The 24030-nt window shown below is 54.7% G+C and overlaps 2 protein-coding genes across 3 annotated transcripts; one reads left to right on the top strand and one right to left on the bottom strand.

Moving 5' to 3' along the window:
- Positions 1 to 203: 203 nt before the first annotated feature.
- Positions 204 to 13261, bottom strand: TIE1 (tyrosine kinase with immunoglobulin like and EGF like domains 1). 2 transcript variants are annotated; one of them, XM_068141527.1, is made up of 23 exons: positions 12686 to 13261; positions 11917 to 12204; positions 8628 to 8738; positions 8364 to 8519; positions 8134 to 8265; positions 7698 to 7838; positions 7362 to 7490; positions 6857 to 7002; positions 6554 to 6698; positions 6138 to 6296; positions 5812 to 5949; positions 5392 to 5682; positions 4117 to 4407; positions 3286 to 3599; positions 2974 to 3184; positions 2710 to 2820; positions 2410 to 2600; positions 2174 to 2287; positions 1952 to 2022; positions 1677 to 1717; positions 1457 to 1553; positions 1099 to 1198; positions 204 to 828 (listed from the first exon to the last, which is right to left on the bottom strand). In XM_068141527.1, exons 1-23 carry the CDS (start codon positions 12729 to 12731, stop codon positions 757 to 759), a joined length of 3495 nt encoding a protein of 1164 aa, XP_067997628.1. In that variant the 5' UTR covers positions 12732 to 13261; the 3' UTR covers positions 204 to 756. The 2 variants fall into 2 exon arrangements, with proteins under 2 accessions (XP_067997628.1, XP_067997629.1); XM_068141528.1 differs by having other exon boundaries at positions 3406 to 3599.
- Positions 13262 to 16167: 2906 nt separating this feature from the next.
- Positions 16168 to 20764, top strand: CUNH1orf210 (chromosome unknown C1orf210 homolog). The gene is made up of 4 exons (XM_068141529.1): positions 16168 to 16448; positions 18193 to 18700; positions 19367 to 19513; positions 19963 to 20764. The coding sequence occupies exons 1-4, from the start codon at positions 16362 to 16364 to the stop codon at positions 20325 to 20327; spliced, it is 1107 nt and encodes a 368-aa protein (XP_067997630.1). The 5' UTR covers positions 16168 to 16361; the 3' UTR covers positions 20328 to 20764.
- Positions 20765 to 24030: the final 3266 nt, after the last annotated feature.

Here is a 24030-nt window from a genome sequence, read left to right as displayed (position 1 = left end):
AAACCCCTGCCCACGGTGTCATGAGACCTGGGGCTTGTCTCGGGGCACTGAGGAATCCCTGGTGATCATCAGAGGACCTCCAACAGAGACAGGGTCCTAAGACGTGCCCATTATGGCAGCAGACCATCAGGGTCCTGCATCCTGTTCCCCAGTGCTGTCAGAAAGGCAGAGCTGGGTCCCCACCTCCCTTCATCTGGAGCCGGTTGCCTGTTACACTACATTTATTGTCTGTAAGGCAGAGCTGACATCTCTGAAGGGTTACCACAGAGCTGGAGGCAGCGTGAAGCCAACACTGCACCTTGTCCCGTCACACCCACCAGGATGGCCCTGTCCCATGTCGGTAGTGAAGCTCACAGCCTCACTGGCACCACTTCAGGTCCAGAGCATGCTGAGATGTTCAGGACAGGTAGCAGATGAGTTGCTTCTTTCTCTCTCACACAAAAAGGTTGGGTATTTTTGTCCATGGGCTCAGGTGGCAGCACCCTGGCTCCTGAGAGAGTCTCTTTTTCTGCCTGCTCTGATGCACACACTCTGCTGCTACTTGTACTTGGAGGCATCACAGGATGTCTCTTAATAGTGTGGGTCTGTATCGGTAGCTGCTGGCATACCAGTGTGGCCAGCACATGCTGAATGAGCAGCCAGGGAGGGGATGGCACAGTCCTGCTGTAAGGAAGGTGCTCTTGGAAAGGGGCAGTCCTTTGTCTCCACTAGCCAGCTGGGGCTAGTGTTGCCCCTCTCCACGGTGCCAGCACGGCTTCATGCCTCCTCTGCAGTGGCATCAATCCCTGCATAGGTGAAGTTCTCGAACAGCGCCATGTTCACGTAGGCCTGTGGGGGAACCTCTGTCAGGAGCCAGTCGTGACAGCTTCCCCATCTACCTCCCATCCCTGCAGACACATTCTTGGCTCCTGTGTCCTGAGGGGAGGCAGTGGGGCTCCATACACCCAAAAAGCGATGCTGTGTCATCTCCATGCATGGTGGGGTTGCATAGGCTCTGCTGCTGGATGTTGTGCCCACCCTGAACCCAAGGAACGCTCCAGCATTCAGACAAGCTCTGTGCAGGGTGGGCATTCCTGCCACTGAGCTGTCACCACTCACCTTCCTGGCCTCCAGCATGCGGATGAGCTGCATGGAGATCTGGGCAAAGGGTGGCCGCTCGTAGGGACGGTCGCGCCAGCACTGCCGCATCAGCTCGTACCTGTGGGCAGAGACCTGTCAGTGACTCAGAGCGCACGAGGCAAGAGAGGGCAGAGAAGCTCTTTGTGGGAGATGAGGGGAGCAGGTGGGAAGCTAAAGCCAGGAAGGGGGCTTGGGGTATGGGACTCCAGCTCATCCCCTGGCTGCAGTGCAGAAAGGAAGCAGGCAGGAGCTACGGCAAGTTGGTGGGAGCCCCATAGGGCAGTGAGGACAGGGAGATGTGGGTGCCACCATCAGCTGGGGCTTTCTGCCTACTTACACCTCATCATCACAGTTGCGAGGCTTCTCCATGCGGTAGCCCTGGGGCAGCTTCTCATAGAGCTCGGCACATGTCATCCCACAGTATGGAGTCCCTCCTGCAGCCAGAGACACATGGCTGGCTGCAGTAAGGACGGTCCTTGGCGTGTCCCCTGTGGGGCTGCAGGAGGACCAGACCTGCGGGGACCTGACTGGATGCAGGGGACACAGAAAAGTCTTACCTAAGCTGACAATCTCCCAGAGCAGGACACCAAATGACCACCTGAAAGGCAAGGAGCCGAGGTTGTGATGGAGCCCCCAGTCATGCCCTGCTGATGGGTGGAGTAGGCAGCCAGGCCTTGGGCATAGCCAACAGCTCCCCAGGGAGACGTATCAGTAGCACCTCCTGCCCTTGCAGCACCCAGAGCAAAATCATCACCACACTGACCACCCCAGAGGAGGGTGAAGGCTGCTGCTCTTGTACCCCAGCCCTGATGCCCCTGCCTGTAGGACTTACACATCGCTCTTGGTGGTGTACACACTGTAGTTCAGGGACTCGATGGCCATCCAGCGGACTGGCAAGCGGCCCTGGGGAAACAAAGAACGACCATCAGAGAAGGGAGAATGCCCCACAGATGAAGGGCAGCTGCAGCCTAGCTGGTCTTGGCATGGTGAGTCATTTCCACTGGCAGCACTGCATTGGTGCAGGCCCCCTGGAAATGCTTTGCTCCTGCCTCACCATTGTCTTCTTCACATAGACCTCCTCTCCTCTGGAGAGGCCGAAGTCAGCAATCTTGGAGGCCAGGTTTTCTCCCACCAGGATATTCCTAGCTGCCAGGTCTCTGTGAATGAACTGAAAGGGGCCAGCAGTCAGGATGAGCCACACACTCTTCTAGCCCTAGGGGTCTGATGTCCTTGTTGTGAGTCACCAGGCCCCAGGGTATGGATGGCCTGAGGAGCTTGCCGGGGATTTACCTGCTTTTCACTCAGGTACTGCATCCCCTTGGCCACATCTGAAGCAAACTGGAGGAGCTGTTGGGAGGTGAGAGTGGAGGCGGTGCCATGCTCCTTGGCAAAGGCTGGGTCTGTCTCCAAGACTCGACTTTTGCGGAGGAAGTCAAGGAGATTTCCATAGGGAGCATACTCAATGGCGATGTACAGATAGCCTGGGAACATGAGGAGGTTGGGATCATGGAGAGCTCCTCAGCAAAGAAGAATACATAGCTAGACAGGAGCCTTGGGGCTGGGGAGAGAGGAGAAGGGAACAGTCCTCACCCTTGTTCTCGCAGGCACCCAGTAAGTTGATGATGTTGGGATGATGGCCCAGTTTGCACAGGACCTCAAGCTCCCCAGCAAAGTCTCGATGGTCATTCTCTGAAGCAAATTCTGCAAGCAACGAAGGATGGATATCTCAGTCCCACAACAAGGGCCCTTCCTCTGCTCCTCTGAAAATAGTTCCTGCCCCATCTCATTCCCAGGCATGTACTAGGATGCAGCTACATCCCCCAGCCCACCCTGCTCATCTTCTCCCATGCCCACCTTTCAACATCTTGATGGCTGCATTCATTTTCAGGCCATCCTTTTTTATCATGGCCCTGATGACCTGCCCAAAGTTGCCTTCCCCAATCATGTCTTCAAACTTGATGTCTTCCCACTCCAGGATTGGGTAGCTGAGGGGCTCAGGCTGTGGCTTGGGCCGGCGAGTCAAGGTCAGGGTTCCTGAGTTGAACTGCAAGATGGTCTCTTCCCCCTGGCAGACAGGAGTGGGTGAGGTTAGGGGCACCGGGCACCCCTCTGCCCATGCGGCAGTCCCGTCAGGGCAGGCATTGTGGGCAAGGGTGGGCTCCGCACCCTCTCTGAGTGGAAGCGAGGTCTGGCTGTGTCCGGACTGGAGGCTATGGAGCGTGACCTGGATCGGGCTGGGATGTGGGGAGCTGGGGACACAGTCCTGGTGGGGCAGATGGCACTCACCGAGCCAGACTGGTATGTAAAGGTGCGGCGCCGGTGGAAAAAATTCTTCTTGATGAGGAAAAGCGCCAGGAGGGCAAAAAGGATGGTGAGGCAGGTGACAGACACAGAGCCAACGATGGCCAATAGCAGCTGTTGGTCTATTCCAGCCTGCTCAGTGCTCTGGCTGCCCAGGCTGGGTGGCACACTCAGCGCTCCTGCCAAGAAGAGGGATGGAAAGCCAATGAATGGTTCACAGCTGAACCCTGCCCAGGCTGCATGGGTGGCCAAGCACCAATATAGCAGCCCTCTTCCAGCACCCTGGCACCACATGAAAACACTGCAACCACATCCTAAGCTCCTGGTGTCATGGTGACACAGGGGTGAGTATGTCACTGCCCAGGCCCTGCCACCAAACCCACTGGTCTCTGGACCTCCAACCAGTTCTGGGTTCCAGCCATCAGCTCTTCCTGTGCTGGCTTTGCCCGGCTTCTCTAGCCCCGTGTCACCCTCTGGCAAGGCAGAGCCCCTCTGTGGGTACCATGTTCCCATGCCACCCCTGCCCCCTCAGGACAAGGAGAAGCAGAATTTCTGAAGACACCAACTGCTTTGGGCTTGGGCTGCTGTTTGAGAGCCACTCAGAGTTTACCATGAGAACCCTTTGCTGACTCGGGTGCTAAGCCCAAGCTTCAGCAGAGCTATGGAGCCCCCTGCCTGTTGGGACACCCTTCTCACCGTCCCCCAGGGTCTTGGCTTTCACGGGCTGGCTCCATTCCCCTGGGACATGGGAGTTGGCACGGACGCGGAACTGGTAACTTGTGCTGGCGTTGAGGCCCCCGACAATCTTGGTGGTCTCAGCGCCACTGTCGGTGTCGATCCACTGGGGCTCACTGGTGCCTCCCACCTGCTGCAGCTCCACAATGTACTTGGTGATGCCCCCATTGGGGTACTCAGGGACCTGCCATGAAAGCCTGACGGCGGTGTCGGACACTGACTCTGCCGAGAGCAACCGTGGTGAGGAGGGCCCTGGGGTAAGCAGAGGAGAATGTCAGTTTCAAGATGAGGTTCTTGGTGCTGCAGAGCCTGAATGCTGCCCTTAGGACTGGACCCTGTGGATGGTGATCACAACTAAAGCTGTGCCAGCTTTGAGGGACCTCCAGACACCCCTGACTTCTGCTTGGAGGAGGTACAGGAGGAGGTGGAGGTACTTTCCAGGTACAACAGTGAGGCAGGTCTGTACCCCTAACTTCTCCCAGCTTCAGGGACTGTCAAGCTACATGTCTGTGTATCGACTAACCCTTGAGATACTTTCTTTCTTCAAGACTGAGGCTTGAAGAAAGCTTCTCATCATCTCCTCTGAGCCTCCTCCAGCCTGCACACATCCCTATCCCCAAATCTCTAAATCACTTAAAGCTCTTACAAGAACTGTGTGGAGAAAACCTCACATTCTCCAAGCCTGATGCCCACCAGCCCTCTCAATATATACCAGCTGGCACTGAGCCTCACCAAAGGCCTTCTGCACTCCTTCCTCCTTGGCTGACAGAGAGTTTGGTCAGGCTGATGCTCCACCTTCCCACAGGTGCATGTAAGTATCTGCCCACAGAAGGGACTGAAGGTCTTCCCAAGCACTAGTGACCACCCAGCAAAATTTCCAGGCAGTAAGGTTAAAGTGAAGCAAAGGGAAATTCTTTTTTCACACAAAGTATAATTATATTGAGGAACTTGTTGCCACAGGGTGTTGTAAAGGCTGCAAGAGGGCTTTGGCAAGGTGGCAGAAGACAGCTTGTGAGCGTCACTCATGATGACCTGAATGTCATGTTCAGTTTAGGATGTGTCTCAGCTGCTTGGTGCTGGAGGCTCAGGGTCTAATGGGAAAAGGAGAACCCAGGCAGCTATTTATCAGAGATGGGACACAACAGAAGCTGGACCTGGGGATGCTCACTGTTACAAATACAACTGATTTAGCATTGTAATTCACTGTAATAATTCACGCTGTTCCACTGGACCCACCTTTGCTGTTGATCATCACCTTGTAGAGGTCGGAGGGAGGCCCCAGGCTGGTGCAGTGGTACACCAGCACCTCTAGTCCGTATTCCTTGTTGAACTCCAGATCCCCAATGCGGGCAGAAAGCACTGAGATGGATGTGATGTTTTTCTCACTCACTAGCCGCCTTGCAGAGTCAAAGAGGTGGACAATGAACCCGTGGGCTGGCTCGTGGTTACTTGGCAATTTCCAGTTGACGTGGAGTGTGTTTTTCTCCTCTATGGACCAACCTTCAATCACAGGCTTGACTGTGGGCTCTGTAAATAAAGAGGCAGCAAAACCTCACAGTGCATCAGCCCTGAGGCTTTGCAGATCCTGCACTGTGAAGGGTTAAGAGTAGGGTCACTGTTAGGGTCAGGGCAATGGTGAGGGAGATGAAGGCTTACCAAGGCATTCAGTCACCATGACAGCCTCTGGCCCCTTGGTGCCCTCCCCACCGTCCCCAGGCCGCCTCAGCTGCACCTTGATGATGTAGGCAGTCACGGGGCGGAGATTCATGAGGGTGATGTTCACGCTGTTGTCAACTGTTGGCCAAGAGGAGATGTCAAAGCCATGCCTGTGACCCACAATTTGCCCTGTGACTGGCATCTTCCTCAACATCACCATGGAGCACCTGGGATGCACACTTCTGCCCACCCCAGAACCACACTGGTTCCCTGTCCCCTTCTGCCCAGGTCTTACCTGTGCTCCCTACACCCTGGCAGACACATACCCACAATGGATGACCATGCTGAGGTGTCATCCTTGGGCTTGTAGAGCAGCTTGATAGAGATGATGGGTCCATCACCAGAGAAGCAGTCCACAGGTGACACCACAAGCTGGCGGCTCTGCTTGGCCAACAGCCGGGGGGCAGTCAGGGGCACTGGTGGCTCTTAGGGAGGAAGGAGAGAATGACCCAGTGGGACCAGCAGCAACAAGGAGCAGAGTGTGGGTACATCTTCCACCTCTTGGCTCCTTCCAGCTTTGTCAGAGAAGTCTTTCGTCACCACCCAAACCTGTCTGCTGACACTGTGGCACGTGATGGGTGGTACCCAGTCCCGTGTAGGTGATTTGCCATTGCCACACTGTGCTGTCAGCCTCCCCCATCAACCCCAGCTCATCCTGCTCACACCACCACCCTTTGCTCACCTCTGATGTTGACCTTGACTTTACGACTGTCCTGGCCCCCAGTCGTGGAAACCCGGCACTCCCAGAGCCCTGTGTCCGCCTTTGTCAGCTGTCGCACCTGAAACTCGCATGTGATCTGCCCTGACTCAATGATGGCTTTGATGAGCTGCGGGCACAGAGGGTGCCATAAGGTGACTGCCTGGCTCAGCCCTCCAGCTCCCCATGCTGGCCTAAAGCTGCCTGGCAGTCCACTGGGGAGATGGATGCTTTCGAGGCAGCTGGCAACACGGGGATGGTGGTAGGGCAAGGGCACAGGAGAGATACCTTGAGCACAGTGCCATCAGCCTTGCGCAGCTCCACGCTGTCACTGGCAGGCAGTGGGTTGCCGGTGGCCACACAGCTGACAATGGGCTCTGAGCCCAGGTTGAACTCCAGCTCTGAGGCCAGTTGGATGATCTGGGGGAACCGGTCTGGTACACAGAAATTGGCATTAGGACCGGTCCCACTCCTCCCCAGGAACAAGACCTTGTTGTGGCCCCAGCTGCAGCCAGACCCTAGTGTTAGAGGGCCAGTGCTAGATGCTGTGGTCCAGCCCTTATTCCCACCCCATGGGCCAGGTTCACCAATGCTCTTGGCATGGCTGATACCAGGGGCCAGACTAGATGGTCTTCTTGCAGCATCCTGGTTTCCACAGGGCTGGGGGCTACCTCTGCAGGCAAGAGGGGCAGCTGAACCAGCCAGTGGCTCCCTCAGTCACCGCTGACGAAGGCGCCGGCGCTCTCCTGAGGGCTGGGGACAGAAACTTGGTGCAGCCCTGCACCAGCCTCACCTGATTTCTCACAGCGCTGCCCGTGCCACCCTGCTGGGCAGACACAGCCGCTGAAGCGGTTACAGCTGCCCCCGTTTTGGCAGGCACACTCCAAGGCGCAGTCAGGACCATAGTATCCCGCGGGACAGGCTGCAGGAAGAGAAGAGCTCGCTGTTACCCCGGCCGCGGTGCAGGACCACAGCGGAGAAACTGCGGGCAGCTGGTGCAGGCAAGAGCACCGCTCAGCCTGTGCCGACTCAGGCTGGCAGAGGTTTGCACAGGTGGTGCTGCCGCTGGAGAGCAGAGCTGTGCTCTGGAGGAAGCTGAGTGAGCTGATGGATGCCCATGTCCCCGTACCTTGGTTGCAGCGTGAGCCACTCCAGCCTGAGGCACAGGAGCAGCCGTAGGGGTCCGGCAGGCAGAAGCTCAGTCCCCTGCAGCCTTGGGCTCTCTGGCACGTCTCCTGGCAATTGCGGCCGAACTGCCCTTCCCGGCAGGCTGGAAGAGCAAGCATGGTCTGCCCTTACCTGCTATTCACCTATGCATGCTGCTTGTGCATGGCATGGTGTTAGCTCAGGCGTCTTGAACCCTGAATCACACCACCCTGAGCAGGCATGGGACCTGCATCCTGCTGAGAAGATGAACGGTCTAGCCCTGCTCCAGAAACAGCACACACTGCAGGTGGAGAGGTACTGAGATACTTACAGAGTTTATGTCTGTGGTGCCCAGGACATGAGACCCCCCCATACCTGCCCTAGGCACAGCTTCCACTGCTGAGCAGCCCGACACCTACCTCGCTCGCAGCGGGTGCCCATGAAACCAGGAGGGCAGACACATTCGCCAACGTGGTCATGGCAGATGCCACCATTCAGACAGTCAGGACAATCTTTCTCACAGGATGGCCCCCATTTTTTTGCAGGGCAGGCTGTTGAGAGAGTCAGAGGGGGCACAGGGTGGCACCAAGCCAAAGGGCAGGGTACGGGGGCTTGTCGCCACATCCCAGGGAGCCAGGGCCCCTCTCACCTCTCACGATCAGGCGGTAGAAGGCACTCCACAGGGGACTGTCCCCCATGAACGTGGCACTGTAGACACCATTTTCACTCACACTGACATTGGGGAGTGTCAGGGTGACAAGGTCACCCCGTACCTCACCTCGGTCCGTGGTCTGGTAGTAGGTGCCTGCAAGGGGACAAATGGTGACTCAGGGCCCTCCTGTACCCCTGGGGCTGATGCCAGGCACCAGCTGAGAGCACCCCCATCCCTGTGCCCATTCTCAGGGCCACTTGCCATTTCTTTTCCACATAACGTCTGTCTCCTTCCTTTTGAGGACTTTGGCAGAGAAAGTGACTGGTTCAGCGACATTCACAGACTGTGTGGCCTTCACTGGGAAGAGGTGGGCTGTGGAGGAGGAGGAGCAGGATGAGTGGTGGCTGCCCCCAGGGCACTCACACCCAAGAGCAGTGCCCTCAGACCATCCATCCCAAAGCACTGCCTTTGTGCAGCCCGACACCCACTGTGTGTTTCTGCTGAGAGGTCACAATGTGCCTCCCCATCCACCCTGCATGGGAGCTGAGACCTCCTTGAGCCTCTGCAGGGACAGACAGACCCTTCCTGACCTCTCCAGCAGATTTCCCAAGTGCAGGGGCATGCAGCAGCAATGAGCTCTCAAGGCATAAATGTGAATCAGCCAGAGCCCAGCTTTGAGCACAAACAGGGCTATAAATACATTACAGCCTGGGAAACCAAGCCCTGGGCGTGCCACGGCAGACACAAAGGAGGGCACAGGCGGGCGCTGGCTCTTGGCTCCTGCCAGCACACCAGCTTGCACACACTAAAACAGCCACCCCAGGCTGGAGCTAAGGTACATCCAGCTGGACGAGGCCAGAGGCCAAGAGGAAGCAGAACATGCTGCAGACACCCAAGGAAGGGCACTGCAGGTCACACAGCTCAGTGATTCCCCAGAATCACCTCCCCACCCATCCCGCTAGTTGGGATCTTTTTACCACAGACTTTGGAATCCTTTTATAAAGGGCACACAGATGTGGCCCTCACTGTCTCGCTCTGCTCCACTCCATCTCAATACAGTGACAGACTGATGCATCCCCTGGGGATCCCCAAACACAGCACTCTGCCTTTACCTACACTGAATTTTATCTGTCACTCTATCACTGCTCATTGGTACCTGCAGCCCCTCACAGAACTCATCCATGCCCTTGTCTCTTTGAGCAGCTCAGGGACAGCAGCTGGCATAGCTGCTTGGTCAGTGGTTTGTAACCAGCACAGGTCCCTGCAGACCCAGACACCACACTAGTGGGGACTCTCCCATGTGACAAGAACCACAAATTAACTCCTATTCTTGCTCCCTCTCTTAGTCAGTTATGCACCCACGCAAAGACCTCCCCTGCCACCCCCTGGGTGCAGAGTTTCTCTCAAAGAGCCTTTGAAGGGGAATCCTCCAAATTTTCTCCAGGAACCTGAGCAAACACTAGATCATCCACAACATCCTCACTGCTGCCACCCCAGAGATCCTCCCACTGCAAACTCACACCTCCTCCTTCTCAAGGACCACAGAACTACAAATCATGCTCTGTAGCAGTTTCTACTAACTTGCACTGTTCCAGTTTGGGTTTACAGGTCTGTAACTGCCTACCTAGAAAGCTTTGAGGGAAAGCTGGTGTTCAAGCAGCAGCCCCACAGGCAGAGGACAGCCCTGCTCACAGCAAGCCCAGCCTGGCAACACTGTGCTGCTCTGTTTGGCCATTTAACCACCTGTCTCCTGCTGTCTGCACTGACATTTTAGATCCCACAGCACAGCTTATTGAGCACATGGATGCAAAACTGAAAGAATTTTGGTTTTCTGCAATTGTTTATTCTCAGCATCTTACTGCTCTGGATATTGCTAAAACTCATTTATTGCCAGATTTAAACCCTTCTGAAATTGCTCCCTGGGATCTCTTCAGTGTGCCTTACTTTGTTTTCACAGCAAAACTCCCCCAAATTTATCCTCCTTCTTATGTTGTTCTTTGTGCATGGTCTTTTGGGAGATGCCAGCTTTCCTCTAACATCATTCCTCACCTGCTGCTTCATCATCTTTGCCTGCCTTGGTGCACTTGTGGGCTTAACAAGCTTCCCCGGTGGGTTTTGCACACAGCCTTCCCTTCCCCTGCAAAGATGTATCTTTTTTTTTGCTTACTTTCCCCTGTTTTTTTGTTTGTTTTGTTCTGTTTTTTAAACTTCTCCTCCTCTAAATTAAACAGACCAACAGCAGCTTGTTTAACCCTTGGGAAAAAGCCATTGTTTTGGTCATTTGTAACTCCCTGAGAGGCTTGGACCCAGACGCTGAACAGCTCCTCCACAGTGATATTTTGGCCTGGCTCTGTCAACCCAGGACAGGAGAGCTGTCTGGACACTCTGTCATGCAGATGGAGTGCCAGAGGCATCACCTTCCTCCCTGACCAACATATCAGAACACCTGGGGTTCAAGAGTCCCCTCTGTGCTCCTCACACACACCCACCCCACCCCCCAGCTAGCTGTGCCTCCAGTGCTGTCTCCCAGTGGCTTTGCCTCCCTCCCTTGACACCTTTCTTGCCCAGAGTGGCCAGCATTGTTTCCAATAGAACTGATGCCATTTTTGGGTTGAGCTTCTGGCTGAGGACACAGGCTGGTCCCTGCTACTTGAGCAAAGCTTGGAGCACACCAACAGCCTCTGTTCCCAAGCTCCAAGATACTAGAGCTGCTGGCTAAAGCTGTGTTCTAAACACAGACTGGGAAACTTATATCCCCTCACCTCATTCTCTGAAAAAGCTCAACTGTTTTAGCCAAAACTTTCTAAAAAGAGCTAGAAAGTATCCTGTGGAAAACATCTATCACAGAACATTCCATTCCCAATAGTTCTGCAAAGTCTTAAGCAAAAATGGAGCAGAGGTCAGGGTGGGGAGTGTGGCAGAGTGCTATCCTGGGTGGTGTCCCTGCTGCTAGCTAGCTTTAAGAGGCCCTTTCAGCTTTTATGGCCCCAAATGGGAGTGGGACACAAGAGTCCAGCACTACCTGTGGCTACAGTGCACTGTGGGAGTGTTGCCTGGCAATATCCCAGTGCTGAAGTGGTGACACTCTGCCGTGCCATGGTGCTTGCTAAGCTCCCTGGGAGGCTGTCAGAGATGCTCATCAGCACTATCATCTCCCTAGGAGCCTGTGGCATGAATCTGGCACAGCTCCAGTGAGCTACCCCCAGTCCTGATTAATGATTTCCAGACCCCCACCACATTCTCCAAGGGCACCTAGTTTCCTTTTGGACCTTGCCCTGCCCCACAGCACCATTCTTAGCCCAGCTGGCTGTGTGTGCTGCTGCCCATCGCCTGCTGCGTGCCTCCATGGGGCTCAGCCATGGTCTTCCAACTGAACACATATCCCCTCCCAATCTCACTGGTGCTGGCAGACCCCAAACCTAGCTTGTAGGTCCCCACTATCCTCCCACTATGCCAATTTGCACCAGGATTGCAAAGCATGGGGTAGCTATCTCCCATGTGGGCCCAGCTGGCAGGTGGGGGGCTGCCCACTGCTCCCCCAGCCACTCACCATTGTGGCTGTTGTGCACATAGACCACCTGGGCCTGCTCAGTTGGGGTGCGCCCCAGGCAGTAGAGGATTCCCACCAGGTCAGCCATGGAGAAGCCCCTGGCCTGGACGTGGTTGCTGCGGTTGCGGTAGTTTTGGAAGCCAGTCTTGGGGTGCGTCATCACAATCTTGTTCTCCCGCTCGATCTGCAGGTAGCTCACATCGCGCTCCCCCATGACACAGGAGAGGAAGAAGTTGGAGTGGGACAGGCTCTGCACGTTGGCAATCAGGGTGATGTCTAGGATGGCTCCTGGGGTGGGGGAGCACAAGGGCATGTCACAGCTAGACAAAGGTACAGCTGTCCCAGCCCTGACTTAGGGCAAAAAACTGTTACCTACATTCCACCCCACTTCCAGGACATTTTTGCCACCTCCAGCCCAGTAGGCACAACTGGCTCAGGATGACATAGTAGACATTCCCAATTTCTTTTTATAGATCCCCACAGGGTTACCCACCCCCCTACACACACACAATGAAACAAGAATGCATCAGGACTGGACTTTTGGGGTCCCTCTCCTCCCACAAGCTGCCCATGCCTCAGCCCCCTGCTGGGGACAGGCAGGCAGGGAAGGGCACTGATGGCCTCTGAGGTCTTGAAATGGCGGATCACAAAGGGATGTTTCCTCCCACCAAACCCTGCTCTGATGGCACCGCTGAGCTCACACAGTCACCTCATCCCACCAAACCTCCCGCAGAGGCTGCTCCCTGAGGCAGAGAAAGGGGTGATTTACCTGCCAGCTGTGCGAGGAGAAGCAGAAGATAAACCTGGAGTCCCATATCCTTGGAGTCGTTCCCAAATCTGGCAGAGATTAGAAAATCCCTGGCATGTCCCAGCGAAAGGGTTCAAAGCTGGAGGCAGCAGCTATTTAGGAGCTCCACGTGAGTGGCACCTCAGGACCCCTGCTCCGTGCCTGTGACCCCCATCTCGCTTCTGTCCTGCTGCTTGGTGTCCAGGGCAGCTGGGACCATATCCTCTGGTGCATTGCCTAGGCACAGTGAGGAAGATAACCCTCTCCCTGCTTGCTTGGTGGCCACCCAGCTGATCAGGAGTGGGGCTTGGTGGCGAAGAGGCCACTGAGGTCCCCTGCCTGGTGGCAGCTCTCCTAGGAAGCAGACACCCACCCCTCCAGGGCTAGGGCTCTGTGTTCAGGGCTGCTTAAGCCATGCTGAAGCCAGTCTGGCTGAGAGGTGTCTCAACCCTGCTCCTCTTCTGCCGTGCAGAGGTTCTCATGCCCCAGCCCTCATGGGCATCAGCATCCCCATCTCTTCAGTGCAGCCCCGTGGCTGATGTCTGTGGGAAGGGCTCTCTGGAGCAGGGAAAGGAAAGGGGCCAAGGGGCCGTGGCTGGTGGCGGCGGCGGAGCCAAATCCTGTTTCCCATGCAACGTTTCCTGCTCTCCACCCATTGTTTGGAGACGGCCCTGACTCCAGGAGCTGGCGGGAGCTGCCCTGTGTAAGCTCTTCCCTGGCAAGCAGCATGCGGCAATGCTGAGGCCGTACACACCTCACGACACATCAGCCTCCCAGCACCATGAGCTGGGATGCTGAGGCATGGCCGTACCCGGGCTCTGTGTTGTGCCGCGGTCTGGCTCATGCCTGCAGAGGCTCACTGCAGGGCCTCTACTCAGGCTGAAAGAGGCTGAGCAGAAGCACGAGCAGGAGCACCATCAGGACAACAAAAAGCCAGCCAGTCCACTTGGGAAGGCAGCTGCTGCTGGGGGGTGCAGTAAATGTGTCTGGGAGGAAAGGGAAGGCAGCAGACAGCCTGGCTTTCCCAGAGTGCTTTCCTATGCACAGTGCTGGCACGGGCATCAGCACAGGTACAGGCTTGGGTACAGCGTGGCCTCTCTGCCCCCACAGCCCCAGGAGGTTCCACACACATCCCTTCTGTGAGACCACCCTGGCCTCCTGCAGGCTCGGGGCTTTTCTCCTGGCAAATGCAAGGCATTCCCTAGAAAATCACTGTAAGCTTCACCTGCTGAACCTCATGCTGCTTCACAAATTGAATTGTTCCCACGTGAAAGACAGGGCTGCTGAGGAGTGAGCCTCATGTTTTGGTGTGTCCCGAGCCCATGCCGTATCCGGTCAAAAATCTAAAGCACACATGGAGAGGAAGGGGAAATCCATTCATCACTTCCGACTATTAACAATGTGCTCCGGGGCCACGTGGTGCCCATGGCATGCAGAGGGAGGGATGGCAGCAGGCAGGGGCTGCCCCAGCACAGCCACCCAGCCACCCCATGACAGGAGGGATATGGAAAAGATGGACACCAGATGCAGCTGTACCCATTTGCCTGGAAAACTAGGCAAGGTGCTTTGCTGTGGGCTGTGCACAGACAAAGGGCTCTCTTTCTGGGAGACCCCCCCAAGGTACAACCATAATGTAAATGAGGATCAGGGGGCCAGAGTGCTCAGGGGCTGGGCAGGTCAGGCTGGTTCCTCCTGCCCCAGGTGTCCTCATGGGGAACTTCACAATCCCTTTTACTTGGCCCACCCCACGACCATTTGCAAGCACACTGGGTCACCTGCACACTCAGCACAGCTGCAGAGAGGGGTTAGATACACAAATAGATAAATAAATGGCTTCTCCCAATTCTCTGGGTGTAGGGACCAGTCACACTCAAAACCTCAGCTGCCATCATACTACCACATGCTTCCACATGTTGTGCATGGGGATGCAAGGCATTCTGTGCTCCTCTGGCAGCATACAGAGCTGTGAGTTATGATGCACTCTGTGAGATGTCCTCTGACACAAGGTTCTGTTTGAGGACACAATTATTTACATAGAACAAACACCTTTCCAGGAGGTCTCAGGGACCCACTGAGGGACCTGACCCAAGCTCTCTAATATGGGGAGCTCCAGCTGCCTGACCCACAGCACACTGAAAGCACCTGAACTTCTGCTGAATTCCCACACCTCAACATTTATGCTGAATCACAACAGACTTTATAAAAAAAAAAGGGTGACAAAAATACCCCTTTTTGTTATCATTTGCACATTTTAATGCACAGCACGGCATGCCAGAGACCATAATGCACTAATACATTTCCTGAGAGGAAGTGCAAACGCCCTGCAAATCCACTGGCAGCCTCAGCTGCTTCAGCAATGTTTTCTAGGCCTGCTTCTCTGTCTGTTTCTGGGTTAGGGGCTGTTGCTGTTAGATGTAAGAGCAGCCCAGGAGCAGGGTGGCCAAGCATCCACAGTTCACCTGGTCACATCGGCAGGGCAGCTGGGGAGCAGGCAGCTGCCTGGCTGTATTTGCATCCACCACTCCTGAAGGATGGAGCACAGGCTGCTGGAAACCTTTCTCCAAGGAAAGGGTGGGACATGCAACTGTGAAGTAGCCCCTTCACAGCTGTGGGAAGAAGGGCTGCCCTGTCCTGGCCACTGCTTGGGAAACTGCAGATTCACAGATCCTGCCACTGAGTAGGAGTGGGAATGGAGAGTGGTGAGCAGGGAACAGGGAAGAGAGCTTGGGGCTCTTTCTTGCTTCAGAGGCAAAGCCAGGAGTGGGTGCTGCCAGCACTGCCCTGCCTGGGCTGTGGCTCTGCCAGCCATTTCCCACTCATCTGCCTCAGCACCCATGGGCTGTGCCAGCAAACACCCACGAGATGCTGCTTTGATGTGATTTCCCAGCGCTGCCAGGGAGCTCTACTGATGAGTGAGGGGTGCCAGAGGTGGTGGGGGCACCGTGACCCTCTGGAGTCATCACGGGTGCCCTGGGTGCTGCTCAGGGAAACCACTATTTTTATTTATTTATTTTTTTAGTGTATTGCCAGTGCTGCTGAACCACTGCTGGGCCCAGGGACCTGCTTGTGTGCCGTGTTTTAGACACCCCTCTGCCTGCATCTCGACAAGACTTTTATTTTCCCGTGGGACGCTTTCCTGCTGCCTCAGCCCCAGCTTCTTTGGCTGAGGTTTGCTGCATGCCCTTGACTAGGGTGTGTGAAGCCAGGGCCGGGCTCACGCTGCTCCCTGAGCATGGCCATCTCAGGGTGGATGCCTCAGAGGTGTCTACCTTCTCCGCTGCCCCCCCCAGCCTCTCCTGGTGCTGTATTCCTACTGGGGCTTCCCCCAGGGCACCCGCACGGTCCTCCCGGCGGATGCTGGAGGTCCCCCGGTCACCTGCTCCAGCAGTCAGGGGGTGGGAGGTGGTGGGGCGTGGCGGTTAATGTGTAACCGGCACTGCCACCTTTCACCGGCGCCCAGCCTTCGGGAGGGAGCGAGGCCACTGTTGACTCGCAGGTGCGGGGGGGGGCTGCAGGGCCGTGCGGCTGCGGGGACCGGGGCTCGGCGCGGGTCCTGGGCCGTGCGGCCGCGGCCACACCTCACCGGCACAGCCGGCTCGGCCGGCTTCCCAGCTTCCCTCGAAACTTGTTTTTCTGCCTGGCATTTTCCTGGAGCCAAATGGCTCCTGCCTGTCTGCTCGGGGTCTGCAGCCTCCTCTGTGCCTGGTCGGTGGTGGTGGGACACCCCTGCAGCCTCAATCGCCAGGTAGGGAAGGCAAGGGTACTCGGGCGTGGGCAGGAGCTGGGGGTGGGCAGGGGCACCCCACTGCCAGACGCCATCAGCACAGCTGGGGTGGTGGCACCGTGTGCCTGCAGGGCAGCAGGGCCTGGCAGGCAGTTCCTGCTCTGTACGGCTTGAGCGATGAGAAGCAATGAAAACCCACAGGAGCAAGGGGAGTAAATGGAAGATAGGCTGTGCAGAGGTGGTTTACCCACACCTGGAGCCTGTCTGTCCTGCTCCCAGCCCTACAGCACCCCTGCTCCCAGCCTCAGACTGAACACATCATATCGTCCAGCCTGTTCATTAGAGCATGGCAGGGCTGGCAGAGCCTGGTCTGAGCCATGGCATTTCTGACTCCGAGGGTCTCTTGCTGCAGCCATTGTACAGCTGCCTCTCAGGGGTGCATGGTGAGCAGCAGTGAGGTGCACTCCTGAGGGGCTCCCAGGCCCTCGCTCCCTTCTGCAGTGGTCCAATGACTAAAGCCAGGGTCAGGGCAACTATGGAGTTAGGATCCCTTGAGTGCATGGTGAGTAGCAGGAAATAAAACTAGCCCATCCCATCGGGACAAGCACCTGGGCAAGAGCTGGGAGGAGGCAAGAAAAGCTGTAGGTGGATGGCACTGGGCAGCACTGTCCACTGAGCTGTCAGATACTCCCTCAAAATGTTTGAACTGTCTTTTCTAACCTCCCTGAGCTCAGTTGAGCCCTGTTTAAGCTTCAGACAGGACCTGTGCAGTGTCTCTGTGGCTCAGCTTGTTGCAACCCAGTCCTCAGCAGCTCATGTTTATAAGAGCACTTCTCTTCCTCTAGTGAGCAGGGACAGCAGGGCCTGATAGGAGATTTATAGTTTCATAGTTTCATTCAGGGTTGGAAGGGACCACAAGGATCATCTAGTTCCAACCCCCCTGCCATGGGCAGGGACACCCCACACTAGATCAGGCTGGCCAGAGCCTCATCCAGCCTGGTCTTAAACACCCCCAGGGACGGGGCCTCAACCACCTCCCTGGACAACCCATTCCAGGGTCTCACCACTCTCATGGTAAAGAACCTCCTCACATCCAGCCTGAATCTCCCCACCTCTAGCTTAATTCCATTCCCCCTACTCCTATCACTACCTGAGATCCTGAGAAGTCCTTCCCCAGCCTTCCTGTAGGCCCCCTTCAGATAGGATGGAAGAATGATGATCACGCGAGAGGCAAAGAAATGGAAAGGCTGGGTAGCTGAAGAGCAGCTAAACCTAGAAACCTGGGACTACAGACTGCAGCAAGCTTCCAGCACAGTATGTCTGCCTATGAGGCCCAAACACAGCATCAAGCAGGAGCCTGTGCCTGCTCAACAAAACTCAAGTTGCTGATCTGCTCTCTGGCAGCTTCAGATGGGGCAGCTAGTCTTCTCCCACCTAAAGTCCAGGCAGGAGTAACACATGATAAGAACTGATCTCCAAAAGCAGTTTGAATTTGGCCACCTTTTTTTCAGGGAAGAAAAATCAGTCTGTGTGGGTTGATCAATCCATCCAGCATGGAGTACTGGACTTGTGGGACAGTGAATGGCCCCTGGTCTATTTCATTTACTAGTTGTGGGATAACTGCCTAGCTTATCGTGGGAGAAGAATGCAAGTTTATTTAGTGTGCTTCAGGAGCAGGGGTAATAAATGAAGATATTTGAGCTTCTGGGGAGTCTCAGCCTAGAGATCCTCATCAGCACATCTCAGGCAGCAGTTCTTTTCACAGGGATGGGCTGACTGTAATGGAAAGAACCTCCTGCATGCTCCAAGCTCCCTTCCGAGCAACATCACCGGTTTGGACCTCTCCTTCAACTCCTTGGTTGTGCCCCAGCATGGAACGTTCTTGAGGCGCTTCCCTTCTCTGCACTCCCTCAACCTCTCTAACAATGCCCTGCTAGCGCTGAGCCCAGGCATCTTCTCCAACCTCGGGGCACTACTTCTGCTGGACCTGAGCAGCTGCAGTATCACCTACCTCCACAAAGACACTTTCAAGGGCTTGGGAAACTTGCACACACTGCTCTTAAGAAACAACAGTCTGCAGGAGCTTGAGGTCCCTTTCATCCTGCCACTGAAGGCTCTTTTCCACCTGGACCTGCAGCACAATGCGCTGGTCTCTGTGGACACTTGGAGCCTGCAGCTGATGGAGGCAGTCCCGCAGGTCCAGCTGGAAGGGAACCCTTGGGTCTGCAACTGTAGCATGTACCCTCTGCAGCAGTGGCTACAGCGCAGGCAAGGTGAGTGACAGGTTGAGTGGCAGGAGAGCCGTCTGGCAGAAGGAACTCTGGGTGCAAGGTTCCTGTTCAATCCTTACTCCAACCCTTGGGCAGGTTCCAAGATGGTTTTCCAGGGAGCTCTCCCACCCTGTTGAGAAATAGCAAACTTCAGGGTGGTGCATCTTGTCTCTTGCTTGCAGTTGCAGGCAATACCAAAGAATTCAAGGAATGGCAGCAGGGTAATTTAGCCACTCTTCTGGGAAAGTGTATACTTTGGCCCCTAAAGCCACCTTTATGTATCTACATGGAGTGATAACATTTTCAAGAGCTGTTGACCACTCAGCAACTCCACCTGTGGAGCTGAATCAGGTCCCAGCCCTCTGAGCTTGGCTCCCAGGCAAGAGCAGCCCTGTGACATTGGGACTTCTATCAGTATCCAGGAGTTTGGCATTATCCTGTTAAAAGGAGCCTGCTGATTACAGTCACACAGTCACATGGTTCCTTGGTCAGGGAGTGTTTTTCTTTGGCTGTGCTTTGCAGCATCCTGAGGGTCAATGAGGCTGGAGGCCAGAGCCAGGAGCACCTTGCAATGTACCCCATGAACCAAGGAGCAAGCATGGATTTCCATCTCTAAACTGGGGACGAGATGGGTGATCCCCCACCTCACCTTATCCATGTATCTCTCAGCTGTGCAGGTGACCTGTGCATCACCTCCAAGGCTGCAGGGCCAGAAAGTTGTAGCTTTGGATTCCAAAGATCTGGGCTGCCTGGTGAGACAACGATTGCCTCGAGAGGACAGCACAGCATGGCCAGACACAGTGACCTCCAGCAACAGTAAGTCATGCAACTACAGATGCATCTGTAAGGTCTAACTCCCTCCTGTCCTTTTGTCACCTCAGAAGAGACTGCAGGCACAGATGCCCTGTGTGCAAGGGGCTCAGGCTGCTGGTGCTGTGGCCTGGTAGGGAGGGTGGCCTCCACTGGTTACTTGGTGGGGAGAGTGGCAATCGCCTGGGGGTGTTTGCTGGCTTTGCAACAGAAAAGTCGGCAGATGCCACAAAGCTCACAGAGCACAGGCTCCATGCTGATAGGCACTAGTATCAGACAGCTGCTCAGCAGTTTTGCCTGCAGTTTTCACACTCCATTGGTAGTTAGATCTTGGTGAAGATCAAAAGCAATTCAGTGCTGGCTGCACACCATGTGCATAGGTCTGGCTGCTGAGGAGTGCTGAGTATGATGCAGGCTGACCCACCAGGCCCTGATGTGTCTTTCCTGTGCTGCAGCCACCACACCACCTGTAGGGAAGGGTGGAAAGAGTTGGCCATACCTGGTGGGATTCATTGTGGCAGCAATTGGCATCTCCATCCTGATAGCACTGGCAGCCAAGTGCAAGCTCTTCCACAAGAATTTTGCCAGCTACCGCCACCGGCTGCTGCCCGAAACCAGCTCAACTGGAGGCAGCCCCATGGAGCACAGCAGTAACTGGGACAGGGACTCCTCCAGCCGTGGGGTCTGTGACAGCCACTCCATACCTGGTGCTGCTGACCTGCAGGCAGAGGATGATGATGGCTTTATTGAGGACAACTACATCCAGACAAGTGAGCAGCTGCCAGAGGAAGAGGAGCGAGAGTTGCGCCTCTCCATCTGAGCCTGTAACCCAGCCACCACCACGACGGCATCTCGCTGTCACTCCCACCTCCATCCCCTTCCTTCCCTTTCCCACCTGCTCTCAGCCTCACATTGCTGGGGACAGGAAGAAAGGAGTGTAGAGAAAGGGTGGGCTGGAAATTGGAGACTGAAGGCAGTCAGCCCCGTGGTGTCTCTGTGTGATGTCAGTGGGCCTGCACCAGCATGGTGATGTTGGACCTGCTGCTGCTCTCCCAGCCCTGCTCAGATGCTGAGGATGAAAGAGATGGTGTCTATCTCACCCAGGCAGTCTTGTGGGAAGGTAAGAGGAGCCTGCCTTGGTGCTCCCTGCAGTGTCTTGGGCATCAGCTCCACTGCCTCACAGTGTCAAACCCACCCCTCCTCTGTCCCTCAATGCTTTGTCACTCCAGAGTGTGATTAAAGCATGATTTAACTTCGTGTCTGCCTGCAGTGGTTTCTTTGGGCAGTGCTGGGAGAAGACCCTGGCCCCACAACTGGAGTGTAGTTTCTTTTGCATATGCTTTCAAGGACCATAAACACGTTCCTTGTTAACTGCAGTGGTGAAACAACAGGTCTGTGGCATGAGGAGGTCTCTTGTGCCAAAGTCTTGTTCCCTGCTGTGGTGCAGGCAGCCCTGGTTGTTGTGACAGGGTTTCTATGCTCATCTCTCCAGCATTGCTTCTGGATGTGTCCCTTCTTTTCTTTCTTTTCTGTCTCCCCTCTCCAGCAAGACATGCTAGAATGGTGCTTACCTTTCACATGTCAGCTCTGCTGAGCTGAGCAAACCCATTGCTGGCACTGGTTGCAGTGGCAGGCAGGCAGATGTGCTGGGGTGAGACAGCCCTACTCCCCAGCACCCCTTGCAGAGTCTCATCTGTATCTCTATTCATGGAGTTACACAAACATAACTGCATTCCTGTCACCTTTGTGGTACAACAAACAGCACAGGGGACAGTGCAAGCTGTTTCTGCTGTAGCCAGTTGTGCCTGTGTGGGTCATGCTGGAGTTAAAAGCAGGGAGCAGCAATGGCTTCTACCCTGCTTAGTGGATTCACAGTCTGGGAAGATTTCCCAGGGTGCAGCCTGGTTATTACCATCTTTGATAGCCCAAGAACCTCTCTGTCATGCTTCAGAGTATGAAGTATAATCACAGGGATGGCATTGCCTTCATCCCTGACACATGGCTAATTTCCCTACCTCCTTCAAACCTCCATTTCACTGTAAACTGCCTTTCTATTTCTCTGCTCATTGAGACATTTACAGAGCACAGTGGGTACAGAAGTAAATAATAGAGAACATAAACCAAAGGGGATGACAGGGTCAGGTGTGGGATGAGCAGTACAAGCCAGTGACTTAAGGCATCTTCAGGAGTGGGAAGGTGACATTTAAAGCCATGAGGAGGAAAACCTTCTCAGTTGTTTCAGTGGTCAGCCAGTTTTCACTCTTAAATGCCATTATTTCTAAACTGAGCTTTACTTTTGCAGCCACTGCCTCATGTTTTGCCCTCTGGTCTCGTCTTAAAAGCTACTTGTCAAAATGTATTATTGGAAATGTTTTATATCTTTCAGATAAGAGGGGAGACTTAAATCTGAGAGCTGGGAAAGTGCATTCCACTTACCTTTTGGAGTGTATTTCCTGGGCTTTCTGACATGCTTTTCAATCACCAGAACTCAAGCCAGATGCAGTATTTTACTTCTGGTCTCAGTGATATCTTAAAAGAGATTAAGAATACAACTTTCCAGGCTTGTTTATCCACGATCTTGCTCTCTCTCATTGCTTGCTAGCTAGTTGTGGGTTTCTTGTCTACTTTGACCCTGTTGGGAGGCCCACCTGTTTATTCTTTAACCATACCATGCCATCCATTTCACTTCAGGTGCTCTGGTACTTTGGGACAGCACTGACAGGCAGATGCACAGAAGCAGAGCCCTTCCTGTGGTATGGCAGCTGGGACCACCTGTGGCTGCTACATTGTGGTGGGTCACATACATTTTCCTGCAGTCTGTTCTCCAGGACTCACAATCAGGCAGTTTCAGACTGGGCTGGCTGGGATGTTACAGGGGAGAAGCTGCAAGGTGCACTTCGTGCTCTAGAAATGCTATGTCCCAGTGTGTGATGCAGACTAAGGCCTCTTGAATGATTGTTCAGAGAATCAGAATCTGACTCGAAATTGCCTCCTGGCTTCTGTTTTAAAATCCACCTCTTGCTGGGACATAGCATGCAGCAGACACAGCTCAGGGTTTCTAAGGCTATTTAGAGCCTTTTGTGAGAGGCAGTGCAGCTATGTCCATCTCCACCTTCTGGCCGTTTGTTGCTTGTGATCGAGGTCATAAACGTGAGTGTGTGCTAACAGTCAGCATGCATCGTTTTGGGTCTTCCTGTGTGGAATCCTTTCCTGTCCCTTGAAGCTGCAGCATGCTGAGACAATGAGGAATGAAAGCTCTCCAAAGGGGTTTTATTCCATATCAAAAAGAAAACATCATCTAACAAAAATGCATCTAACTTTCTGTTCTGTGTGCTGGTGGATTGCCAAACAAATGTTCCAGCATCTAGTTGAAGCATTCTTGGTGCATCTAAAATGAGTCGGGGGGTATCAAAAGGGCATCTAAAGGGGTCTGGGGACATCTAAGGGTTTCTAGGGTGCATCAAAAGTGGTCGGGGAGAGATCTGAAGTGGGTCTGGGCACAGCTAAAGGAGATTTGTGAGCATGTAGAGGGGGCTTGTGGGCATTTTAAGTGGGTCGGGGGGGAACAAAAGGGGGTTTGTGTGTATCTAGGGGGGTCCTAGGGCCTCTGGATTTTCCTCTGGGGGGTCCCAGGGGGTCTCTAGAGGGTCCTGAAGGAGATGGGGGGGCTCTCTCAGTGAGAGGTAGGGGTCTCTGTGGGGTCCCCACAGTAGCTGGGGTGTTCTATGGAGTTGTAGGCTCTCAGGTTTTGGGGTGCCACAGGATTTGAGGGAGCTCTCTCTCTGGTTCTCGGTGTCCCCTGCACGCCTGGAACCGTCAGCCATGCCCCCCTCCCTCCTCAGTGCTGCCACCGTGTGTTTAATCATCGACACTACAGTACCCGGCATGGGCTGCGTTTTGGGTTTGTGCTGAAAACAACGTTGGTAACACAGGGATGTTTTAGTTATTGCGGAGCGACGCTTACACAGAGTCGAGGCCTTTTCTGCTCTTCACACCCTCAGTGGACAGGCTGAAGGTGCACAAAGAGGTGGGAGGGGACACACCTGGGACAGCTGACCAAGGGGGTATTCCATACCATGTGAGGTCATGCTCAGCATATAAAGCTAAGGGAAGGAGGAAGGGGACACGTTCAGTGATGAGGTTTGCCTTCCCACGTAACCATTACACATGAAATCTCTCTATCTCAACCATACGTTTTCTCACTTCTACCTTTTCAATTCTCTCCCCCATCCCACTGGTGGGAAGCGAGGAAGTAGCTGTGTGGGGCTGAGCTGCCAGCTGGGGTTAAACTGCAACAAGGGAACGCAGGAACTTCTGTAGCAAGACAGCAAGAATCCCCTGGGGGCTGCCCAGTGAGGGCACTGAGCACAGCACACTTCTTGACCCATCTCAGCTGGAGAGACTCTACCCCCTTTATCCCTAGAGCTGCCTAGGATCTGATGCTGTTGGAATCAGCATGCGTGTTATTATCTAAACTCACACAAGGCAGGATGATAAATAAGGGTTTACTTTGGAGAAAGAAG

This window comes from Melanerpes formicivorus, unplaced genomic scaffold (genome assembly GCF_026170545.1).
Source record: "Melanerpes formicivorus ecotype bairdi unplaced genomic scaffold, bMelFor1.0.p_v2 SCAF_7, whole genome shotgun sequence".
NCBI classification, from domain to species: domain Eukaryota; kingdom Metazoa; phylum Chordata; class Aves; order Piciformes; family Picidae; genus Melanerpes; species Melanerpes formicivorus.
This window is presented reverse-complemented; position numbering and strand designations above follow the sequence as displayed.